The sequence below is a fragment of the Macrotis lagotis genome, chromosome 6, assembly GCF_037893015.1.
Source record: "Macrotis lagotis isolate mMagLag1 chromosome 6, bilby.v1.9.chrom.fasta, whole genome shotgun sequence".
NCBI classification, from domain to species: Eukaryota; Metazoa; Chordata; class Mammalia; order Peramelemorphia; family Peramelidae; genus Macrotis; species Macrotis lagotis.
In genome coordinates, this window is record NC_133663.1 from 94,177,969 (window position 1) to 94,201,891 (window position 23,923).

The following is a 23,923-nucleotide window of genomic DNA, read 5'->3' on the forward strand; positions in this document are numbered from 1 at the left end:
TGAATTCAGTTTGTTATTTTCAGAGGTGTTCTGCTTGCCTCTTTCCCTCTGAACTTTCTCCTCTTTCCTTCTATGCTTTTTAGACATGCTTCAATGCTGTTGTTCAGTCCTATCCAACCCTTCATGACTCCATTTGGTATTTTCTTGGCAATGATCCTGGAATGGTTTGCCACTTCCTTCTCCAGTTTTTTTTACCAATGAGGAAACTGAGGCAAACAGGATTAAGTGACTTGCCCAGGGTCAGACGACTAGGAAGTGTCTGAGGTCAGATTTGAACTTAAGAACAAAAGTCTTTCCCACTGTGGCATATAGTTTCCAATAATCTTTTATATTTTTGCTACACTATCAATACTGTTCTTTTCAAACTTCCCCATAAAAAGGGGAAAATATAATCCTTGTCACAAATAAACATAATCAAGCAAAACAAATCTATGTCCAAAAAATGTAAGCCTCTTTTTGTACCTTGAACCTCAAATTATTTTTTAAATGAAATGTAGAGTGAATGTATTATACCTATTTTTTGAAATTCTTTTTTCCTACAGAAGAATATTTAATTTTTTTCTCTCTTTGTGTTTGCATATTTGCTTTTGATAGTCAGGTCAGTGTTTTTCCTAAATAGAAATTTAAATAGCATCTGGTACAGCATGTTCACACAGGGGAATATGTTTATGTAATACTTGGAGATTGTCAAGAAGTTTTTCACCACTGCCAGAGAAAATTTTTCCTAGATTCCCTATTGGTGACAAGTTCTGAAAATCATACAATGATTTCTCTGAAGGAAATCAATCTCAATGGTCCAGGGAGATCTCAGAGTGTACTAAAAATAAAAATCTTTTTTTTTAAAGGATAGGGAAGGTGGTATTCTTTTGGGAGAGAGAAACTGTGACACAACAGAAAACTTTTCTCCTTTCATGAACTCTCCCTTTGTAATCTCATTGATGTGTGCTATTGGGAAGTTAAAATAATCTTCCAAATTGGGATAATTCATTAAATTTCAATGAGATAATTAAGGAAACTCATTTCCAAAGATACACATTTATTTCTGTAGCATGGATTTTGCTTAATCAGGAAACTGACTAGAATGCTAAGTGTGGCTGGATTGGGATTTACAGGAGCAGATTTGTGAGAGATTCTTGAAATGGATGATTTGTGGCTTAAAACAACAGAGACTGTAAGTAAGATCTAATTGACTGAAAAGCATGAATAAGTAACATTGGTATTCACATCAAGAGAAAGCCAGAATAGAAGAGGTGGATGCTCAAATATTCGGAGACATTCTGTATGCTGCATAATATTGTTAGAAATGGAAGGCAGCTCATTAAATTTAAATTATTCTCTTACAACTGGCTAATAGAATAGAAAATGAATTACTTAGGAGCATGTCTTCTTCCAGATCATATGGAATATCTTAGAATTTGGTTCTCATAGAAGGTAAAATTTTGCAAATGGCAGTTGTCTCAGGAATTTCCAAACCTATAGTACGATATTGCTGATGATTGACAACCCTTCCCTCCCTTATCCCTGCTTAGAGGTTAATAATGCTTGCAGTTAATCCTCCAGAAATGATTGTTCATTACTTTTAAGAAAATTCCAGGACTGAATTGTCAACCTTCTTTTCTATTCTTCTGTTTACTATCATATTCATGCAATCTAACCCACACACTATAACCTAAGTTGAGACTAATTTCTAATATTTACATTTTCACAGACTTTCAATTTTTATTTGATAAGCAATAACTTAAAAAATTTTTTTCTTACATTTTGAGTTTTGAATTGTCTCTTTCTCACAACCTTATGTAAGAGAAAGATCAATGTTTGATATAAATGTGGAATCATAAAATAAACATTTTCACATATCATCTCTGGAGACGAATAACATTTTCTTTCATAATTACTTTGTAGTTTATTTTACTGTTCATATCCTCAAAATAACTTGATTAATCAATTACTCTTCAAACAATATTGCTGTTACTGTATACAGTGTTCTCTTGGCTCTGCTGGTCTTATTTCATGGAAGTCTTTCCATGGTTTTCTAAAACCAACCTCATCATTTCTTTTTTTCCCTTTTTTAAAATTTTTTGTGGGGCAATGGGGTTTAGTGACTTGCCCAAGGTCACACAGCTAGTAAGTATCAAGTGTCTGAGATCGGATTTGAACTCAGGTCTTCCTAATTCCAGGGCAGGTACTCTATCTACAAGGTCACCTAGCTTGCCCCTGATCATTTCTTTCTTTTATTTTCTTTTTTATTTTTTTCCCTGATCATTTCTTAAAGAACATTAGTATTCCATTACATTCATAAACCACAATTTATTCATCCATTCCCCAGGTCCCCCCCCCCCCCTTTTTCCTTGATCACCTTTTGGCACAGATGTAATGGTGGTATTGCTGGATCTAAGGGTTTTGTAACTCCTTGGGCATAATTTTAGCAATAGCTTTCAAAAAAGGTAAATGTGATCGTTGATCATTAAAAAAAAATTCATTATCATGAAATTTAGAGTTGGAAGAAACCTTAGAGATCAGTAAGGACAATTCCTTTATTTAGCAGATGAAGAAACTGAGACCTGGAATGGTTAAGTGACTTACTCAAGATCACAAAATTATCAAGGATTTGTCCAGATGCTCTGATTTCAAAAACCAGGGATCTTTTCATTATATCAGTCTTTCTCTCAGACTAATGCTTTTGTAAATCAGAAGCTTAAATTGAATTTGGAGAATAGGTGCATTCTTATACTAGAGTAGGAGTTCAAATGCATCCATGCAGTAAAAATTCATGAATAGCAGCTCCAAAGTATAGTTTTGAAGCATGGTTAATCTAGTACGATAAGAAAGACTTGTTTGGACCATGCTTGTCTTATTGACTATGCATTGCAAAGGGAATTCTGGAAGGAATATTATCCTAATATCTCTGCCTGTTCAATTTAAGAAATATATACTACTTACTATATGTAAGTCACTATGCTGAATATTATTCCTAATCTTAAGGAGCTTAAATACTTTGACCACATGATGAGAAGATTGAACTCATTGAAAAAGACTGTGATGCTGGGAAGATGGAAAAGTTTGCAGACAAAAGGAAAAGGGGGGTGGCAGAGGATGAGATGGATAGATAGTGTCATGGAAGCTATGAAATATGAACTTTGAACAGGTTTTAGGAGATAGTGGAGGATGGTCCATGGGATCAAAGAATCAGACACAACTGAACAATAAGAAGAGCAGAAAATGATGAGTAGACCAGGTTAGCTCAGATATGGAATACACAGAGGGGAATATGGTAGAAAAAGACTGGAAAAGTAGATTGAAATCTGATTGTGAAGGCTCTCAAATTTTGATAGACAGGGAAATGCTCTTGAGGCATTTATTTTTTGACAGGAGGGACTTCAGCAGACCTGAACATGCATTGATTGGATTACTTTGCCCATATTATCAAGGATGAATTTGAAGAATGGAGAGGCTAGGGGCAGCTTTTGCATCCTTTAACTGGCTCTGGTTTCCCTCTTCTCCAGTTCATCCTTCATAGTGTAGTGATGGAAGTAGATGAAGAAAGGAAGGGATGATATAAGAGATAATTCAGAGGAAAACCTGCACATCAAATATCAATCACAAACTCCTAGAGAGCAGGGACTTTGTCATGCTTTGTATTTCCTAGACACTCTCTAGCTGTATTTCCATGGGGAAGTCATTTAATCTGTTTGCCTCAATTTCTTCATCTGTAAAAATGAGCTGAAAAAAGGAAATGGCAAAGAATCTTTGTCAAGGAGCCGCAAATAGGATCACAAAGTTTGACATGACTGAAACAGCTGAACAACAGCAATATTTCCAAGAGTACCTATCTAGCGATGATACTAAGCCAGTTGACTAGCATGCTCTCCCCATGCCAGAGTAGGACAAAAGTCATTTTTATAGGGCAGATTTTCCTTTTTTAGTGAAACTACAATATAAATTACTATATGTCAGAGAAATGAGATGATACCCAGTATAATAACATAGCAGTACTTGAGTGTAGTTGGCCACAAATATGGTAGAAGACAAAGGTTTTTGCTTCTAGAAAGTATGGGATACAATGACCTCAAATTACATAAAATCTGTCATTCTGACACATCTAGTAATCATTACCTATGTATACAGTGGCCTTCATCCTAGAAAAAAAAATTTTGAGAATATCTCCCCAGGTTATGAAGAAAGGAAATAAAATCTTTTTTTTTTTTTTGCAAGGCAGTGGGGCTAAGTGGCTTGCCCAAGGCCACACAGCTAGGTCATTGTTAAATGTCTGAGGTTGGATATGAACTCAGGTCCTCCTGACTCCAGGGCTGGTTCTCTATTCTCTGGGCCACCTAGCTGGCCCTGAATATAATCTCATTTGATCCTCATAATAACCCTAGAAAATAGACAATATTATCATTTTACATTTGAGGAAACTGAGGCAGATAGTGGCTATGTGGTTTTCCTACAGTCTCACAGCTGGTAAAGTATCTGAGGTCACATTTGAACTCCAGTATTTTTGATTCCAGGTCCTATGCGCTATCTACTTTGTCACCCAGCTGCTTTGTCTTTTATCAGAGGAATGTATTTCTTAAAAATAAACATATAAAAAATCAAGGAAAAAAATCCACACTGTCAAAACAAAGAAGAAAAATGACATGAAGAGGCAGAGGGGAATCCTGTACTGTTTTAGAAGGTGGGAAAATTATCATACATAGGTGAAAAGGGAATAAGGATGATTGAATACTCGGACCTAAGTAACAGATACTGTATGAGTTTCTTCCTCAAGAGGAGAGAACTGGACCTTTCCAGAGGGAAGCAGCTAAATATGTCCTTCAAAGAATAATGATATGGATTCACAAGTACCTTCAGATGACAGATCTCCCTGTTAGGGTCAGGGAAAGAAGAGAATGGTGATTGGTGATTCCCTGCTGAGGGTTACAACTGAAGTATCAATTTGTGGACTTGGTAATAGAGAACGCTGTCTTCCCAGGGAGTGTATGTGCAGGATAAAGAACCTCCTCAAACTTGTCAGACAGAAGAAGGAAATGAAAAACTCATTAGAAGATGAGTGTCTGATAAGGGAATTTGGATTTCTGAGGCACAACTTGGTATATAGGGATGATGAACTCCTAGCCTGTGCTGTACAGATCCCACAAGGGCTGGTAAAAATGTATTTGCTGTGCCTTGCAAATCTCATTCTAAGGGTTTTAAAGTGGAAAGGAAGGTAGAAGGAGAAAATTCTGCCTCCCATCTATCTAGGATTTATATCTGCCAATATCTCCTATTGAGATTCTTCTGTGTACTTTGGTGTATAAATATATGCCATCCACATATACATATAGATGCACATATCTAGTATATGAGTGACACGCAAGTTGATCTTGAAAATCTCAATGAAAAGAAAAAAAATTTACATTTTATAGTATGTGTATATATATAATGTATATACACACAGTATATACACTATGTGTGTATATACACTATATATATATATATACACAGTATATACACTATGTGTGTATGTGTGTGCATATATATATATATGTATATATATATATATACACCTATGACTACAACATTATTCTGAAAAGATATGCTTTTTTTTTCAAAATACATAGTTAAAGGTGGAGGCTGGTATAGAGTAGCATTGCACTTTAAGATAAAACCTTCAGAAATCCAGGAATGGGGGAATAGAATTAGGAGAAGGGCAGCAATGGTAGAGAGCATTAGGTTTAAGAAATAACAGTTAATGGAGAAGTAATACATTAGAGAATACTATAGACCACCTATAGTGTCAACTAGCTAGTTAGAGGGCCTGGAGTCAAGAAGACTCATTTTTCTGAGTTCAAATCTTGCTGTGTGACCTTGGGCAAGTTAGCAAGTCACCCCTGTTTGCCTCAGTTTCCTCATCTGTAAAATAAGCTGGAGATGGAAATGACAAACTACTCCAGTATCTTTGCCAAGGAAAAACCCCAAATGGGGTCACAATGAGTCAGAATGACCTAAAATGACTGAACAAAAACTACGAAATAGTCAACCTAAGTAAAAGGAAGAACTAGAGGAAGAAGCCTTTAAGAAACATCACAAGCTTTGTTAGGGCTCATGTTGTAACAGTCATTTCAATCTTCTTGACATTTGTTGTTTTTCCTCTGCCCTAAGTAGAGCAACCAATAATTTCTTTACTTAAATTTCAAAATATATATAAGAACCAGTTAGGGCAACTTCTAGGTTCAGTTCTCGAGGTTGGGAGGAGATGACCATTTCTTGGTAGCATTTGCGATGGAGTAGAGGAAAGCTGAGTACAGTCCGACATGGACCCCAGGTTTTAGGAGACCATATTTTGAAGTAGTCAGTTAGATACCTCCGTAGACTAAATTCTTTGGGAAAATCAGCCTAGGAAAGATGTGGAAAGTCTTAAGAATGAAATTTTAAAGATAATCAAGATAATAAATCTGAGGACCAGCAAAAGGATAAAGTATTTAGGGATAAATATAAAACATTACATTTAGGCTTTAAAAAAATTAAGTTCAAGATGGAATAGGGCCAGATTCCAATTTATCTGATAAAAGGAATTTTATGGCAACCAAAGTTTCATATGGGTCAACAGGATGCTATAATGAATGACTTAAAAAAATAGATATATCATTAGTCTGCATGCTATATTCTTAGGATTTTTTTTTAGGGGTTTTTTTTTGCAAGGCTATGGGGTTAAGTGGCTTGCCCAAGGCCACACACCTGGATAACTATGAAGTGTCTGAGGCTGGATTTTAACTCAGGTCCTCCTGACTCCAGGGCTAGTGCTCTATCCACTGTGCCACCTAGCCACCCCCAGCATGCCATATTCTTGATGAAGCCAAGCTGACTCTTTATACTAAATGTTTCTGCTTTTATTAATAGATTCTAGAGTTTATTAGGAATCAGAGTCAACGTTGCTGGCCTATGCTTAGTAGACTCTACTCTCTTCTCTGTTTTGGAAAGTTGAAAAAACCTTTTCTGGCATTTATGTCAAATTCTAGGCAAAGTTTTGGAGATATAAATACAAAAGTGAGGCTGTGCCCTCAAGGAGCTTACATTCTAATGGGAAAGACTATTATCTATGTGTGTGAGTGTGTGTATCTCTGGTTCTATTCTCCATATACATCTATAAATGTTGGCCATGGAAAGGAATTGTGGAATAGAACTCAAGGAGATGACCAGTGAAACCATGAAGCAGTTCTTTTAAGTTATCTTTTCCACATCTAATGGATTATGTGTGAGGAGTATGTGGTGGTGGGACCTATAGAGTGACCGATGGGCCAAAATGAAAATGGTCATATCTGGTCATAGAAAATGTGGAATTGAATGGCTAAGTTCCTAGCAACATGGCCTCTGGTGATAGGAACTTAGTCTGCATTTCTTATGATGGGTGATAATTCTGTTGTATGTTGGTTTTATTTAGGTAATATTTGGAGACTTTATCTTTTCAATGCCCACCTTAAAATAGAATTCCCCAAAGTAGAGGGGAAATAAACTGGTGAAGGACCTTGAAATTATTAACTATGAGGATCATTTGAAGGAATCTGGGGATGAGGAAGAGAAAGAAGTCTTGGGGATAATGGTATGACCATCTTCAAGTATTCAAGTTGTCATATAGAAAAGGAATTAACCATTCTCTGCTTGACCCCAAAGATTTACTTAGAAGCAGTGGAGTAGAATTGCAAAGATGAACATTTGGCCTTTATCAGGGGGGAAAAATGTCCTAATGAGTGCTAGAATAATAATAGTCATATATAGCTAACATTTAGTTCTTTAAAGTTTGTAAAGAATTTTACATGTAAGATCTTAGTTGATCCTCACAATCATCCTATGAGGAAGGTATTATTGTTATCCCATTTTATAGCTGAAGAAACTGAGTCAAACAGAGGGTAAGGGACTTACCCATAGTTGTACAGCTAGATTGTCTAAGATTAGATTTTCTACTGGGTCATTTAACTGTTATCTAAATGTTACTTTAGAGCAGGGGTAGGGAACCTTTTTTCTGCCAAGGGTCATCTGGATATTTATAACATCATTCGTAGGCCATACAAAATTATCAACTTAAAAATTAGCCTGCTATGTTTGGTCAAACATTTAATTAATTCACCCCTAAAAAGCTCCTAGATTTATTGAATTTCAAGTCCCACCTACCATGTCAGCATACCAGATGATTTTATGGCCTGCTGACTGGAGGTTCCTTGTCCTTACCTTTGCATTGTGGCTTTCTCTTCCCTAGAGACCTTCGAACAAAAGTGATGCCTTGTCAGTATGTGGTTGAGACAGTTGATAGTGTAATGGGCAGCCTGCCAGTCCTGGAGTCAGGAAGACTTGAGTTCAAATTCAGCTTTGGGCACCATCTAGCTGTGCGACCCTGGGCAAATCACTTTTAACCCATTAGTTTCAGCTTCCTCATCTGTAAAATAAGAATAATAATCACACCTACTTCCCAGGATGAGATCCTATTTGTAACACAGTATCAGATATATAGAAAGCATTATATAATACTTATTCTGCTCCCCCTCTTACCCACTGTATTGTTATGTTGGAGTGAAAAGTTTCTCTGAGGTCTCTTCCACCTTACAGACTCTCTTAATTTGTAATACCGAAATACTTGAACATATAGCAGAGTACCTAGATCATAATTGCTTCAGAGTCCTCTCTGACTTTTATAAGATTTGGAAGGTCTTGCAGTATTTGGGGTCAGGAAAGGACCTGCCCATTTCTTGACTCTACAGACCAGAATCTACATGGGTCCTGTGGTGTTTGACCATATTCAGAATTGTAAACATTCCAGGCAGAGTTGCAACAACCAAAATCTTCTAACATTGTGGCAATTGAGGAGGAAAAAATCTTCCTTTTGAATGAACAAAGACTATGTAATGGACAAGGGATTAATTTTCAACAACAGCTTTCTAATTTTGTATTCATAACCCTGGGTGTGCTCTGGGTTTCACGTGCACCTTCTGCTGATATATGTTGGGTAATTGGGTCTCCAGCAGCCCAATTTGCATGCAACGGTGATTGTCTAACCTAATATTCACGTGCCTAAAATTACAGGCTGGTTTGAAGTTGGCTGAAACCTTGCTGGTAGGTAAGTAATGAGATAAGGAAGAAATGACTTCTGTTAATCAGCCTTTTTGGCCTCTGCTGTTCAACCTTTGCTAATTTGTACTTTGAAGTTACACATTTCTTTGTTGAATAAGGAGTTGTCTAAAGTGTAATGAGCGGTTTAAAAATCTTTATGTGCAGACCTTGATTGTTTTCATCCCCAGTATTTTTCCTTGTACTCTACCTACTCATGAGTTGCACTCTGTTTCCATACTTTCTTGATTGACTCTGAGCTGGTACAGCTATTGTCAGACACCCCCCTTTAGCAGTCATCATCTATGTGTGCCCAGGCTCCTCAGTCAGCCAGTTTACACACTTGTGGTTGGTATCATTTTATATACTTGTTTCTTTCCTTTAGAGATCCTTGTAGAATGTTTATATTGTTGATCATAATGATGAATAGCTCTTCTCAGGAAGAAGCAATTCCAAATGATTTTTAAAATAAATGATTACTTTTGCATGATATTGTAATGGAGGCTATCCTAGGAAGCATGTACTTACATAATGTTTTTCTCCCCATCATTATAGCATGTCTGGATTTACCGTGATAGCTCCAGATCAAATCCGAAGAGCCAATATAATGAAGAGTATGTATATTCAGTTATTCTGTGCTTTTTTACTTTACTTTGATTCTGGGGTTTTTCTGGGAGTGTGTGTGTATTTCATAGGTGTGTGTCTGGGAGGCTTGGGCTTTATAGATGTGTGTCTGTTGGGGTGATGGACTTCAGTTTTTGAATCTTTTATTGTTTTTAACCATTTATTTTGCAAATTATTCCAAGAATAATAATCTATGCAAACGCAATGTCAGCATGTACTCATCACCTTATCATTAGCTATAATACCCCAAAGACTGAAATACTTTTATGTATGCCACCAGGTAAAACACTGCCCCCCCCCCACCTAAAATCTTCATGGAGCTAAGAATGTCTTATTTTTTTATATAAATGAACATTTTGTGTTGTTTTCCCCCATCAGATTGTAAACTCCTTGAAGGCAGGAATTGTTTTTGCCTTTATATTCCAGTTCTTATAGTGTCTCTCCCATAGAAACAGCTTAATAAATAAATGGCTGTTGATTGCCTTTTTTCCCCTTCTGCATAGTTAGGTCAAATTCTTTAGCATGATGATGGCTACATTTAGGAAGCTCTACAGTGATCTAGGGCTTGATGTAAGCTGCCAACAGGAGCATCTGAAGAAGTTATCTATTCACTGGATGTTATCTACATCTGTGGCCCACCTCACTTGATTTATGTCTCTAGGGTAGTTGTAATGAGCAGGCTGTTAAAACCCTATTTCATCCCTCAAGGAATTTTATGATTTTAGCATGTACATGGGAGATCCCTTATTGGAAAATATATTTCAGGGAACATTTGGTTCTACTGAATCAGATAGCATATTTATAGTTTTTTTTTAAAAGGAACTCAGTGGTATTTCATATTCTCCAAACCTTTAATAATTATAGTAGCTAGAATTTATATATCACTTCAGGGTTTGCAAAGTGCTTTTTACCTATGTTATCTCATTTGATCCTCATAAGAATTCTATGCAGTAAGTCTTCTTAGTATTCCCATTTTGGAGATGAGGAAATTATGACTAATAAAAGTTGAGTGACTCACTTCAAATCATTTATAAGAATAATTTGAATCAGGGTCTTCCTGACCTCAAGTCCAACAATCTATTCACTGTATCACCTAGCTATTCAGTAAATTGGGTGACTATAAAGAGCTGTCATAGAATGCTATTTGCAAAAGTTTGTTTCTTTTCTTTTCTATTTGCAAGTTTTGTTTCATTGAAGTATGCATGTGCAGAAGAATTATTCTCATGCAGATTTTATAGAGATGGAAAAAATAGGGCTGCTAATTACTAATATTTTCTCAGGCATCTTTTTTCTTTAATTCTTTAATATTTAATACACTTTTCTAAACCTTCTCTTTTGCAAGTATCTTGAGGATTCATTTCCCAAGGTGAGTTGCTTTTTTGCATTGATCTCTTCTGTGTCATTGACTGGTTTAAACCTCCCTTTCCTTCAGTATCAATTCTGAAACTGTCAATCATGAACTATAAAGTGTCCAGAAAAATGGTTTTTTTACTAGTACCAATGGAAGAAGAGTTCATTATAGAAACTGTAAGAGATTTTTTTCCCCATTTTTGTTGTTTCAGATTTATTATCAAATGTGCTTCGGGTGAGATGGCTTAAATCTCTTACCAACTTTCTTGTTTTATCTTTCTCTTGCTGGTTTTTGGTGGGGGAGTCACAAATTCATCAAATTTCACACAATTTTTCTAAAATTTGACAAATGAACTGTTATAACAAACTAATATGTATTTTTTCAATTTACTTAGAGATCAAGCTTCCCAATTTCTCTAAAGTTGATTTAAATTTGTTAAACTAAGAAAAAAGTGATTTTTTTTTTGCTGATGTCTGAGTTTTTTAAAAAATCCAATTCTTACTTTTTTTGGCATTAATAGTTCATTTTCATTAATCATATTGGAATTGCTTCAGTTACATGTCATATCCTCTTATTTTTATTTTTCTAATTTGATTTCAATTTTGATGTATTTTCTGTTAGATTTCTCAAATTCTACACAAACCGTTGATTCAGAAATGACACTCATATTCTTAATCAGTTATATCTTTTTCTTTAAAATAGAATAGAATTTTTTTGTATATTGTTATTTGGTATCATTAAAGGTCCTAGAACCTCCCAATATTTTTTATATAGGAATAAAGTCTTTATGATATTTCAGCCTAAGGTTCTGTATAGTTTACAATTGTGTCAAACTCAAATGGAAACTGTAGAATCCACTAAACCATACATAAGGCTCCCCATAAGCTGCATGTTTACTTAGAAACCCACATATTAACATTAACTTCTATTTTTATTTAATTAAGTATCTCCCAGTTACATTTTAATATGGTTCCCACTGTATTTTGTGGAGCATTGCAGCCTTTGTCTCTATTTCTTATTCCTGATTTATATTATTCAGCATTTCTTTTTTTTCATTTTTCTCTATGTCTTCTTTTGTATTAAAATTACTAAGTTTTATAGTACTTGTGATTTAATTTGCAAAGCTTAACTTCTTTTCAGAAGAATTTCTACCTACAATCAATATTGGGACCTAGGTTACACCACTAAGGAAGCATGATGGAACTTCACAGGACCAAGGGTTATGTTGTATTTTTTGATTGATCTGTTGTTGTGCCTGAGGAATTTGTTTACCATTTGGCACAACCTGTTGGTTGTACTGTACTTAGTCAGGCCAGCCCTTGGAATGAGCACATACTTGGTCTTTGCAGTGTGGGAGTACTTCACAGAGTTTGTGCTCCACTGATTAAGCCTTCAGGAACCCAGAATGTCTTCTACACTACACTGAGACATCAGAGCATAACTCTGGTTCATTGGAAACTCCAGGGAAGAAATAATTTTCAAAGAAATTGGGCTAGTAAAAACAAAGCTCATTAGTCTTCTAGCAAGTTTTAAATATCTACAATATTACAAAACATTTTAAGGTTATTTTGAATGTTCTTATTAAAATATGATTCTCCTCATTTTTTCTATTGATTCTGTAATTGACTTCTGAGTGTTGATAAATTTAAAAGGAAAAACTAAGTTTCTGCATTTCAGTCAATGAAGCAAAATGTGGTTCTTTACATTGCTCCTCAATGTGGGGCTCATACTGAAAATATGATGTCAGGGTGATTGTGAGTTTTGGGTTCACTCTTTGGTATGAGTAATGATAAGAAATCATAGTCCTTCCCTTGTCATATTCTGTACTATCTTATACATTTAGAAGTCACAACCTTTTTTTTCTTGGTGTTTATAAGTAACTTATTTTCCCCCCTTTAACTTTGATCAATTTGTTTTATCTTTCATCTGGCTTAGTTGCTAAGAAAGAATTGGAAGATTTGGCAAAATGGAAACAGCAACAAAGATCTAGGATAATTCACACGAAGCCAAATAAACTAGGTAAGAAAACAAGAGTTGAAAGAGGGAAAACAGAAGCTTTCTTCCTCCAGTGGCCCCAGATGAAAACCCACTTGCCCAAAAGACCAACAGGATCCCCTTCCCTAACAATGTCCCCTAAGGACATTACCACTGAGCTTTTAAGGTCTCTCTGTACTCTCCTCAGCTCAACTTGCCAATGTTTGCAGTTTCCCCCAATTAGAAATATGAACTTTCTGAGAGCAGGCACATGCCTATGGCTTCATATATATCCGCACATAGTAAGGACTTATAAAGGTCTTTCCATTCCATTTCAGAGGTGGTCATAATGTTACTCTCAGTTTATTCTTTAACTGCCTACTATGTGCAGATTAAGGCATTTGTCTTACTATGAGGGATACAAAGAAGAAATAATATTGTAACCCCTTTGCTTACTGTAGCATTCCTTAAGCTATATTTGTGTGTATGTCATGAACTCCTTTGGCAATCTGATGAAGGTGACAACTCCTTTCTTGGAATATGATTCTGTTCAGTTAGAGGTGACCCTATGAAATCCATCTGGGTCTCTGGTCTCTAGTTTATTGGAGGATACAAAACAGACAAAAATTATGTACAATACAATAGAGAATCTGAGAAATGTATAAAGGGGTGGGGGAAAAAACCTGTTAAAGATTCAAAGAGGGAATAGTAATTTTTTTTTTCCCTGAGGGAATGACATTTGAAGTGAATCTTCAAGAAGGAAAGGATGAAAATGGCCACATTCGTAAGCCTGAGCAATGGAAATGATGAGTTTCCCCAGCTAAGAACCTTTCATTTGGTTCCTTTTGGAGCACTCACAGTGGGTAGCTCAATACTGTAGTGTGTGGGATGGAGTAAGTTTTTAAGTAAACACATTTCTTGTCTCTGTAGAAATTTCCCACTTTCCTTACCCAAAGCATCAAATAGATGATGCAGTGGTTGTCTTGTGAATGCCAGGGTATTTTTAAGTTGCCAAGGAAAGAAATGAAGGCTTAATCATCAAAGCATTTAGACCCCTTCATAAATGATTGCACTCTGAAGCAAAGAGCGTACCTGGGGAAGAGAATGACTCCCTGGGAGCACAAGTCAAGTTGTGAATGAAAAGACTCTTTGAGGATTTTCAACACAGGAGGAGAATACTAATCAATGTGTAAATGTAGGCAGAGAAGATTCTGAATAGGAGGTGAAGGTGAGCCAGGGACATAGTGGTAGGTGTGAAGAGAAATGTCATCTATGTTTTCATTTCTAAGGAGAGGGACCTTTGAGCCTCAAGAGGGTATGCTGCCAGGGTGATAAATTGCCTTGTCCCAGCTCTTTTGAGTGCTTGAATCATTCAAAAGGAAACCCACTTAATGGGAATCTTTAAAATCATCTTCCCTTCAATTTGACATGAGTACATAAAGGGGCAAACACTGTTGCTTAGATCTGGTTAATACAGATGAAACTAGAGGAAATTAACTTCCAATTAGAGTGGCAATTTGGGGGGAAAATATCCCCTTCTCCATACTGTGCCCCACAGAAAGTATGGTTGAAAATAAACATAATTTTGAAAAAATAGTTTGTAAATAGAATATGAAGATGCATAAGAAGGTTAACTGGAAGAACTTCCCATTTCATTGTCAAAGTTGTTAGACCATACACAAGAAAGATAAACTATTACATTTTGTAAAATTAGATTTTGGGTGAGTTTGAGGGGGGAAAAACTAATACTGAATTTGGTCCCACTTTCCCCTACCCTCATTACTTATTAGAATAGGTTTTTTTTTCTGCTTTCCCTAAATGATAGCAACTTTAGATCAAAAATCTTCAAAGTTACTTTTCCTATCAACACTTTTCTCCTGTCTCCCCTCTCCCTTCATCCAACCCTCCTCCCAAAAAGCCAAGGGAGAAATTCAAGTGATATCTTAAGTAGTTCAATTATAAAAGCTACTTAGAATATTAGTTGTTTTAATGCATTTTCTTTTTTTGGTGAAAGTGAATCTTTCAGAGAACTGAACAAGGAATTCTTTCTTTTATAATATGCATAGGTGGCACAGTGGTTAGAGTCCTGGAGACAGGAAGACTTATCTTCCTGAGTTCAGATCTGGTCCTAGTCATTTAATAGTTACCATATGTCCCCATGGGACCTGAAATTTGAAAAAAAAATGTATAACATGAAGTTATTGAATTCAAGTTTTATTCATCATGAAATTCAAGAACTGCTCCTAGCTTTCAGGCATCTTTTGGACAAGTCTGGTGCATGGACACATGTTTAGTCCATTCTGTTTCATGAGCCTGAAGCACCAATTGTGTCCTCTTTTGAAATCAGTAACTTTCTCATCATCAATTCTTTCTGTCTCCTGCTGAACCATCTTTGTGGACTCGAGAATTCCAATGGCCCTTTGCTCTTCAATCTGTATCTTTGATTCCCTCTCTAACTCAGGTCATTTAGCTGACTTGCCTCTCATGGCCTCCTTCTGCTGGGATGTTTTCAGTGAGGTTTCTTCATCCCATAGCCAGTTTGAAATTGTTTTCTCAGTTGGAGGAGGACCAAGCTGACATTTAGCAGCATGATTTCCATTCACTTTTGCAAACTGGATCTCTTTGAATTTGACTTCATCACTGTACGAAAATCTTTTCTGAGCCATTTCTGGGCAGAATGTGGCAAAGTGTAACTTAATATACTGGTAAGAAATGCTAAACAATGAGAGCAAAGACAACAAGCTCAAAAAATGGGAAATGCAAGTAAAAAAATCTATAACCACTGTATAAGACGATCCCAGTTTTTAGACCCCAAATTTTTTGGAAAAGTTTTCATCTTATACAAGGGGAAATATGGTACGTGACTCTGGCTATCTGAATTAACCTATGCCAAGATAACACTAAATGGGGTTGTGAAGAGTTGGACAATAAACATTAAGAAAATTTCCAATCACCAGTTCTAAGATGATTATTGGGCAGGCAGAATTTTGGTATTAAATTATTTTTGTGTATAACTGAGAATTCGTAAATGATCTCACTTCCATGTTTCTTTAATAATGGGGGAAACAACCTCAAATTGTGTGTATTTATAGGAATAAATCTTGCCTGAAAATTGCATTTATTTATATTTACTTAATGTGGATTTAATCTTGGGATTTGAGTTTCCTATTTCAAAAGTAGGGAATAAGAGACTCAAAAGAAGAAAGAAGAAAGCAATATGTAACTCCCCACAGAGATATTAGATCACAGAAAGTGTAGGAGGGAGAAGTGTTTTAGAATATAAGTTTCTAGAAGAGGGGAACTGTATTTATTTATTATTGAATATGGGCACTCAAATATTATTTGACAGTGGATAGAAGTTAGAAAATTTGAATAATTAAAGTTAGAGCAAAATATTAGAAATTTATCTAAGTAGACTAGCTTAGTCAAGAATCTTTTAAAACACATAGAAACCTTTATTCTTTAATGTCTTCTTAAAGAATTCAGTTTTATTTTAATGTCCATGAGCATTAAATCATTAATAAATAACACTGTTGCCTACTATGCCTTAACATCTCTTTGATGGCTGACATTTCAGTTAAATATTCAAGTTTCATTTATTGGTTCCTTGTCTCTAACTTTCATTTTTTTTATAAGGTGGAAACCAGTCTGAGGCTGAAGCTAGGAAGAAACAACAATGTCAACTCCTAGAGTCTAAATATCAGCAAAAGGTCAGAAAGAATGCATCCTGTCTAGTTAATTTTATCATTTTTTTTTGCTTTTTGAATATCAGTGCTTTTAACGAATGATGAAAAAAATCACTCAACCATTTGATCAATGTCATGAAGTTTCAAATTAATCACAAATCAGAATGAGAGAATTAAAAATGAGATATTAGTAAATTTGCCTCTCCAATTTGAATAGAAGTCTATGGGATATTTTCTGGGAATATTGCCTTGGCCAGCCTCTTAATAGGCAGCTCTGATCTTACTTTAAAATGTCTTTGGTCCAGAGACCCAGTTAAGCCTATTTCATTCCATACTACTTTGAGGAATTAGGAAATAGTTTCTGTTAAATGGTCAGTGTTTAAGGCAGATGTCCCAGCTGTTCTTTGCTTTCTAAGGAACTTGGAATAGCAATCTCTGATCACATTGAGGCTTAGTTCAAACAATGCTGTAATTTGCTTTTCATCATAATTTTGTGTTTGAAATTGGCTAAAAAATAATGCTAACTTTTTTTTTTAAACTATATCTTCTCCCTATGATTTAGGTCAAGAGAGGAAACTGTGTAACAATCCAGAAAGAAATGGAAGAGGCTAAATTCCAAACAATAAAGGCTATTCAGAGAGAAAAGGTGAGTTGAAGTTTCAACACTGAATGAAGAAGGTTGGTGTAGTAAAATGATAAGATTAAGGATCTCGGTTTAGAAGACCCGAATTTAAATACCTCATCTTAAGTTTACTACTTATGTGGATATGGGCAAGGCTCTGAGCCTCCTTCTCTATAAAATGAAGAGGTTCCCTTGGCTTTAAACCAATGACAAGAAGACATTAACTTAAGCACTGAATTTTTCAGACTAATGGTGATAGGTGCAGGTCTACATTGTCTCACACCTGGATTATCATGAGCTCCTTTTGGTTGATCTTCCTTCCCCAAGTCTCTCCACTCCAGTTTATCCTTCACTCTGGTGCCAAATGATTTTCTTAAGGTGTAGATCTAACCATGTCACACCTCCTACTCGACAAATTCCAGTGGCTCCCTGTTACTTCCAGAAGCAAATATAAAATCCTGTTTGCCTTTGAAATCCTTTCACAATTTGACCCCTGCCTACCTTTTCCAGTTTTCTAATACTTTTTTTCCCTCTCTGCATTCACTGTTATTCAGGGTTTCTCCTATAAAATATTCCTTTCTCCTGATCCTGTACTTTACTCTATCCTTAGAATAATTGTCCCTCCTCTCTTCTGCCTCTTGGAATGGTTTATTTTCTTTATGATTCTGTTCAAATTCCACCTCTGCAAGACATTTTCCCTGGTTCCCCCAGCTGCTCTGAGATTATCTTCCATTTATGCTGCTTCTATCTTACCAAATTTATTTTATTTACACATTTATTTTGTAGGTGAGCCTTTTGAGATCAGGGACTGTGCTTCTGCTTGTCCTTTTCTTCCTAATTCTTAACACAATGCCTAACACATGGGAAGTACTTAATAAAGGCTTATTGTATTCAAGCTTCTTGCTCCCCCTCCTCTATTTAAATTACTCTATGATCTCTGACTACTTAATTAATCCAGTGTCTCTTTCTCAGTCTTCTCTGAAGTTTTTGATAGTAGTGAACAACACTTTCTTGCCTGTGTGCCCCTCTAAATTTAATTTTTTTGTTTTTTATTTTTCTATGTGATTTTTTCAGTTATATTAATGTTTTCTTTCTTTTATTTTGCATCTTTATCTCCTTCCAATAGCTTCTCCTCCTTAACAATTCATTATACTCAAGTTAAACTAATGCGTTGATCTATGATGTCTCATTTTGTACCTTTAGTCTCAATCTTCTGAAATCATAGTTGATTACTTTCTATTAATGAAATAAACATTTGTTAATGTTTATTAATGAATTCATTAATAAAATTAATGAATTTTAATGGAAATTCTAAAGCCTTTCAAAGTTTTTGTCTTCTTGTGCTCATTATTCTCTTGGTTCTACTTATTTTACTCTCCAAGTTAATAAAACTCCCCAAGTTTCTCTGAATTCTTCATATTCATCATTATTTTTATAGTGCAATGATATATTACATTCCTTTGTTGCAATTCAATTTTCTCAATTAATGGGTACCTACTTTGTTTCAGGTTTTTGCTATATAACAACAACATAAGCAACAACAAAAACCACTGTTAGTTCTTCCTCTTTAGCATGGATTGTGCTGACTGGCTCTGTGACTTTGGAGAAAGGATCTTGGAAGATGCTATCATTGTGGTGGTAGAAACAAAGGTCTTGTAGTATGTCCTTTCCCTAAGCCATAGGAAATATATTTTAAGTTTACTTTCTGTTCCTGCTCTGCTGCCAGAACAGCTGCCTATGGCACCTGCTGGAGATTTAGATTGAGAAGAAAACAAGTTTACCCTCTGAGGATGACTTTTTTTTCCCTCCCTCCCCACTCCCCCAACCTCTTTTTCTCATTTTAAGTAATTTGTTTTTGGCCAGAATCTAACTTTGGCTACCAAGCAATAGATATGGTTTTATATAAAAAAAATAAATGTGGCCCAAAACTAGAATAACTACTTTTGGTACCTATAAAATGCACAAGATTTTGTTCTTTCTCTTAATTTCAGTGAGTCAATTTTCATTTGATGTTGACCACTGCATTTAGTTAAATTATTTTAGCGAGAGCTCCCAAAATTCTTTCTTTCTTCATTTATTCATTGTTCCCTTTTTCTTTTATGAGAAGGGTATATTTTCCTAGATTTCATATTATTGGCAGGTGGTCTTGATTCCCCCAGAAACACTTGACCTGGCAGATGTTCTTTTGGACACAACCTGTTAATTTTGCTAAACAAAGCCAGCAAGACTCCTGTCTGAGCTCCATACACTGTATGGTCAGCTAGAGATCAGCTAAAGCTACTATCTCTTTTCCTTTAGAGTCAAATTAATTAGCATCAAACATCTATCATTAACTAAACTATTGTTCATTCTTAGACTGTTTTTTCAAGGACCATATCACATCACAGTGTAAGTCTCTGAATCTATTCTTTTGTTTAACATTTGTAGTCAATACAAGATGGGAAGGGATCTTTCTTCTTCCCTTTTTTCCCTTTCATATGTCCTAGTTCTCAGCAGTAGTAGCAGACTTTTAGTACATCCTTATCAATTAATTTCTGCCTTCAGTTATGAGAGTGATCATTGCTGCAGGCTGACTAGGAGTGGGAATTGGATAATCTGTTATCAGGTTTCCCTTCACTCAGAGCTAAAATTACAATTCTTCCTCTCTGATAGATGACTTTAAAATTAGGAGATATTGGTCTGTCTATCTTTTGGTTATATATATATATATATATATATATATTATGTAATGTTGGTTTTATATATATAACATGTAATGTTATATATTATATACATTATATATATAATACATTATATTTTATTATATAATATGTTTATTATATAGTATTTTTTCTATTTTGACTCTGGGAATCATTAAGATGATTCTATATATATCTATATTTTTTTGGCTTAAAACTCCAGATGTAATGAAAATGGGTAAATATATGGGTAGGTTGTGATAGATTGGAGAACAATAGACAAGCCAAGTGTTAAAATGGCACCTGTGAATGAGGGGCTTTGTTTTGCCAGTTTGAATATTTCTACATCTGGTTCTATCAGCTGTGTTTATGAACACTCATCCTTTTAAATGCTAGGTTGCCAGAGATGTATATAGATGCCAGTGTGCAGAATCTACTAAACCAGAGAAGAGTTGACCATCTTTCTGTTTGGCCAGGAACCAAATAAAATCCAAGCAGGTCAGGCCCTGAGCTGCTATCCATGATTACCTCTGCATAGCTGTGAAAGGATATTATTTCCCTTCTTCACTGAAATAAGATCTCCTTAATCACATCCTCTCTCCCAATTTCTATGTTAGAGGACAGTCACCAGGGCACCAGCTCAATGTTATTAGTTATCCTCTGGTACTTGATGCAGAAAGCTGAGAAATTGATTTCTGGTGTACATTTAATTATCAGGAAATTGTGGAGGTGGCTAGATTCCCCTTGTCCTTAATATCCTTGTCTATACAGATGTAGGTTCAGGAGGGGAAATGTACCTATCCTGTATATCCATTGCAGGACCTAGGAGGAGATGGAGTTTTACCTTGGAGAACTTTAGCCAAAGTTGATAATCTTAGAGCAGAAGGTAGTTTAAATCAAATTTGAATTTGAACTATAAGAACTAATATAAGTAGTGGAGACATATAGGGGAAAGCTAGGTGGAATAATCCGTGGAGCACTAGACCTGGAGTCAGGAAGACCTGAGTTCTAATCTAGCCTCACATTCTAGTTATGTGACTTTAAACCTCATTGCATCAGTTTCTTTTATCAAATGAGCTGGAGAAGATGTGGTAAACTACTCCAATATCTTTGCCATAAAAGCCCCATGGAAAGTCAGATGCTATTGAAATGAGTGAGCAACAACAACAGAGGGATGCAATCCTAAATCAGAATTAGGAAGGAACTTCAGAAACCATCAATGCCATGTTTTCTCTGAGCATGAATCTCTTTCCTAACATATCTTTAGATCAGTCATCCAACCTACCACTAACAACCCATTCTACCTGTGAACTATTAGTTTTCCTGAAGACAAGCCTCAAAGGGAGGGAGTGGGGTCTGGGAGAATATTCCCTCCTTGCCCTCCCTGTTCCAAAACCCCAAAAAGATTAGGGCTATAAAAGAACAAAGCTTGTGTGATCAGTTTGGGGATAATATGTGTCTGTCTGTTCTGTCATTAAAAACTGATGATTGCCCATGCATAATAATGGTGAGTTAACATTTCCTACATGTGGTGTTCTATAAAGCAGAGAAAATTTGACTAAGATGTTAAAGCTACAGATTGAAAGAAGGCAAAAAGGCACTGTATAATATTAGTGGATGCAAATAACCTTAATGCTGTTCTCTGTTTCAGAATAATGAGGCCCATTTTCAGAAATTCCTTTTAAACCTGAAGACTTTCTTCTAAATTCAATTAAAGAAAGAAATGCATTTGGATGCAAAAAAGCTTTTTACATTTTGATTGGAGCTATAGGTTTCATTTGAACTCTGCTAAATTTTTATAATAGAATATCCTCACACCTGAAATAGAGTAAAATCTTCCAATTTCATGAGTAAAATTCCAGTATGTTCCACATCAGTGGAACAGAGTCAAATTATATCCCTGTTTGTGGAAAAAAAAGTGATATATGAGATATTAAGACTCTGGATAGCTCCATGTTTGGAAATGTAGTAGGATCCCTGCTGCTGCTAATGGCAAGAAATACAGACAAATATCTTGGTATGTCATAGAAAGTCTGTAACACGGGTGACTCATGTTCTTCCCTGGACCTAGTATTTTAATGGAGTCCTATTGTATCTGAATGTTTATTGCCACTTACAGTTTCTAGTAGAATTGAAGAGAATTTTTTGAAGATTACAGAATTTGAGTTTAAAAAGGACTTCAGCCTCTATCTACACATGAAAATTTTCCTCACTATAACATACCCCACCCCCCCGTAAGACATCTAGCTATTCTTTTAAGACCTCCAAAGAACCCCTACTTCTCAAGATAGCCTATTCCATCTCTGGATAGCCTCAGGTTAGGAAATTTGTTCTGCTATGGAGCCTAATTTGTAAACTCTACCTATTGCTCTTGGTTTTACCATTTCTCTTTCCACTGCACCACCTGGTTGCTTGATTGTGTCTGACTCTTTGTGACCACATTTGGTGTTTTCTTGGCAAAGATAATGGAGTGATTTGCCATTTCCTTCTCCAGCTCATTTTACAGATGAGAAAACTGAGGCAAATAGGGTTAAGTGACTTTCCCAGGGTCACACAGTTGCTAAGTGTTTGAACTTAGATCTTTCTGACTCCAAATCTCGCTGCCTGTTTTTCTGTGTTATCACTCCAAACTTTGTGGATGATCTTGTCAACTAGGCAAGTCATTAATAAGTGTGTTAACACAGGTTCAAACTCAGTTTCCATATCTTACACATGACCCTTCTCTTCTCTGACACTGCTGCCATCTTGGTATAGTTCCTTACCATCTCACGTTCTAGACTGGAAGACTTTTGGTCTTTTGCTTCATCAGAGTCTCTTCTACTTCACTAATTAGAGTGATCTTTGTGCAGAACTGATCATGCCACCCACCTATTCAATAGATTTCAATGACTCCCCATTGCCTTCAAGATCAACTGTAAAACCCCACCATTGATTTTTAAAGCCTTTCATAGTCTGATCCATTCCTACATTTCTAGTCTTCTTACATCCTAGTTTCCCTTTACGCATTCTACAGTACAGTGATGTCAACCTCCTTGCCGTCCTCACACGTGATACTCCATTTCCTCACTGAACATTTTTCACTGAGTAATTTTGATGTCTGCAATGTTTTTACCTTTGGTTTCATCTCCTCACTTCCTCCTTTCCTTCAAGACTCAGCTAAAATCCCATCTTCTGCAGAAGCATTTCCCTTTTAATGTCCTTTTGATGCCCTCCTTCTGAGAATCCCTTCAGTTTGCCCTATATATCTTGAATGTACAGAGTTTCGTGCTTATGTCATCTTCCTCATTGGACTTAAGAGCAGAAACTGGTTTTGACCCTTTTTCTTTGTTTTTTTTATTTTTAGTGCTTAGCTCAGTGTCTATATGAATTATGATATGAATTAACTTTTATAAAACAATTTAAGCTCCATCTTCTTCTTCATGAAAACTTTCTTGGTTTCTTCTAAACCTTATCTCCTAATTCTCATTCTTTCCTACCAAACTAACTGATACTTGACAATGTTTTCTTTATATTTATTCCATGTATGCCTATATCTACTTGTTATCTTTCCCATTAGACTGCAGTAGAGAGAATCTCAGTAGAGATTTCTTCATTCTGCATCTATATCCCTATTACTTAGCATGGTCCCTATGTATTTGATCAAGGGCAGCTATATACTTCTTTTACTAACCTCTTACTTATCTTCAATAAAGATTTAGGTACTGATTTTTTTTAGTCTTCTCTAGTATATAGATCATTTTCCCTGGCTTAGAAGTCACAATTAAAATTATAATTAAACAACTCTGCTTTCTTTCTCCCAGTTATTCATTCCAAGCAAAGGTCTTGTCCTTTATTCAATCTTCCTCTTTCTCCCTACATAAAGTAAAAACCAGACCTTTAATTGATCTCTCTTTTTCCCCAATATAAATAA

The 23,923-nt window shown here is 35.7% G+C and overlaps 1 protein-coding gene across 5 annotated transcripts in view; it reads left to right on the forward strand.

Annotated features, from left to right (window-relative positions):
• The window catches only part of EPSTI1 (epithelial stromal interaction 1), a 122,747-nt gene that overhangs the window by 19,740 nt on the left and 79,084 nt on the right, over positions 1–23,923 (forward strand). For all 5 annotated transcript variants that reach the window (XM_074191725.1, XM_074191723.1, XM_074191724.1 and 2 more), the window contains exons 2-5: positions 9,634–9,692; positions 12,989–13,072; positions 16,664–16,737; positions 17,276–17,359. In XM_074191725.1, the coding sequence (XP_074047826.1) occupies positions 9,634–9,692; positions 12,989–13,072; positions 16,664–16,737; positions 17,276–17,359 (301 nt within the window). The remainder of the gene's footprint in view (positions 1–9,633; positions 9,693–12,988; positions 13,073–16,663; positions 16,738–17,275; positions 17,360–23,923) is intronic.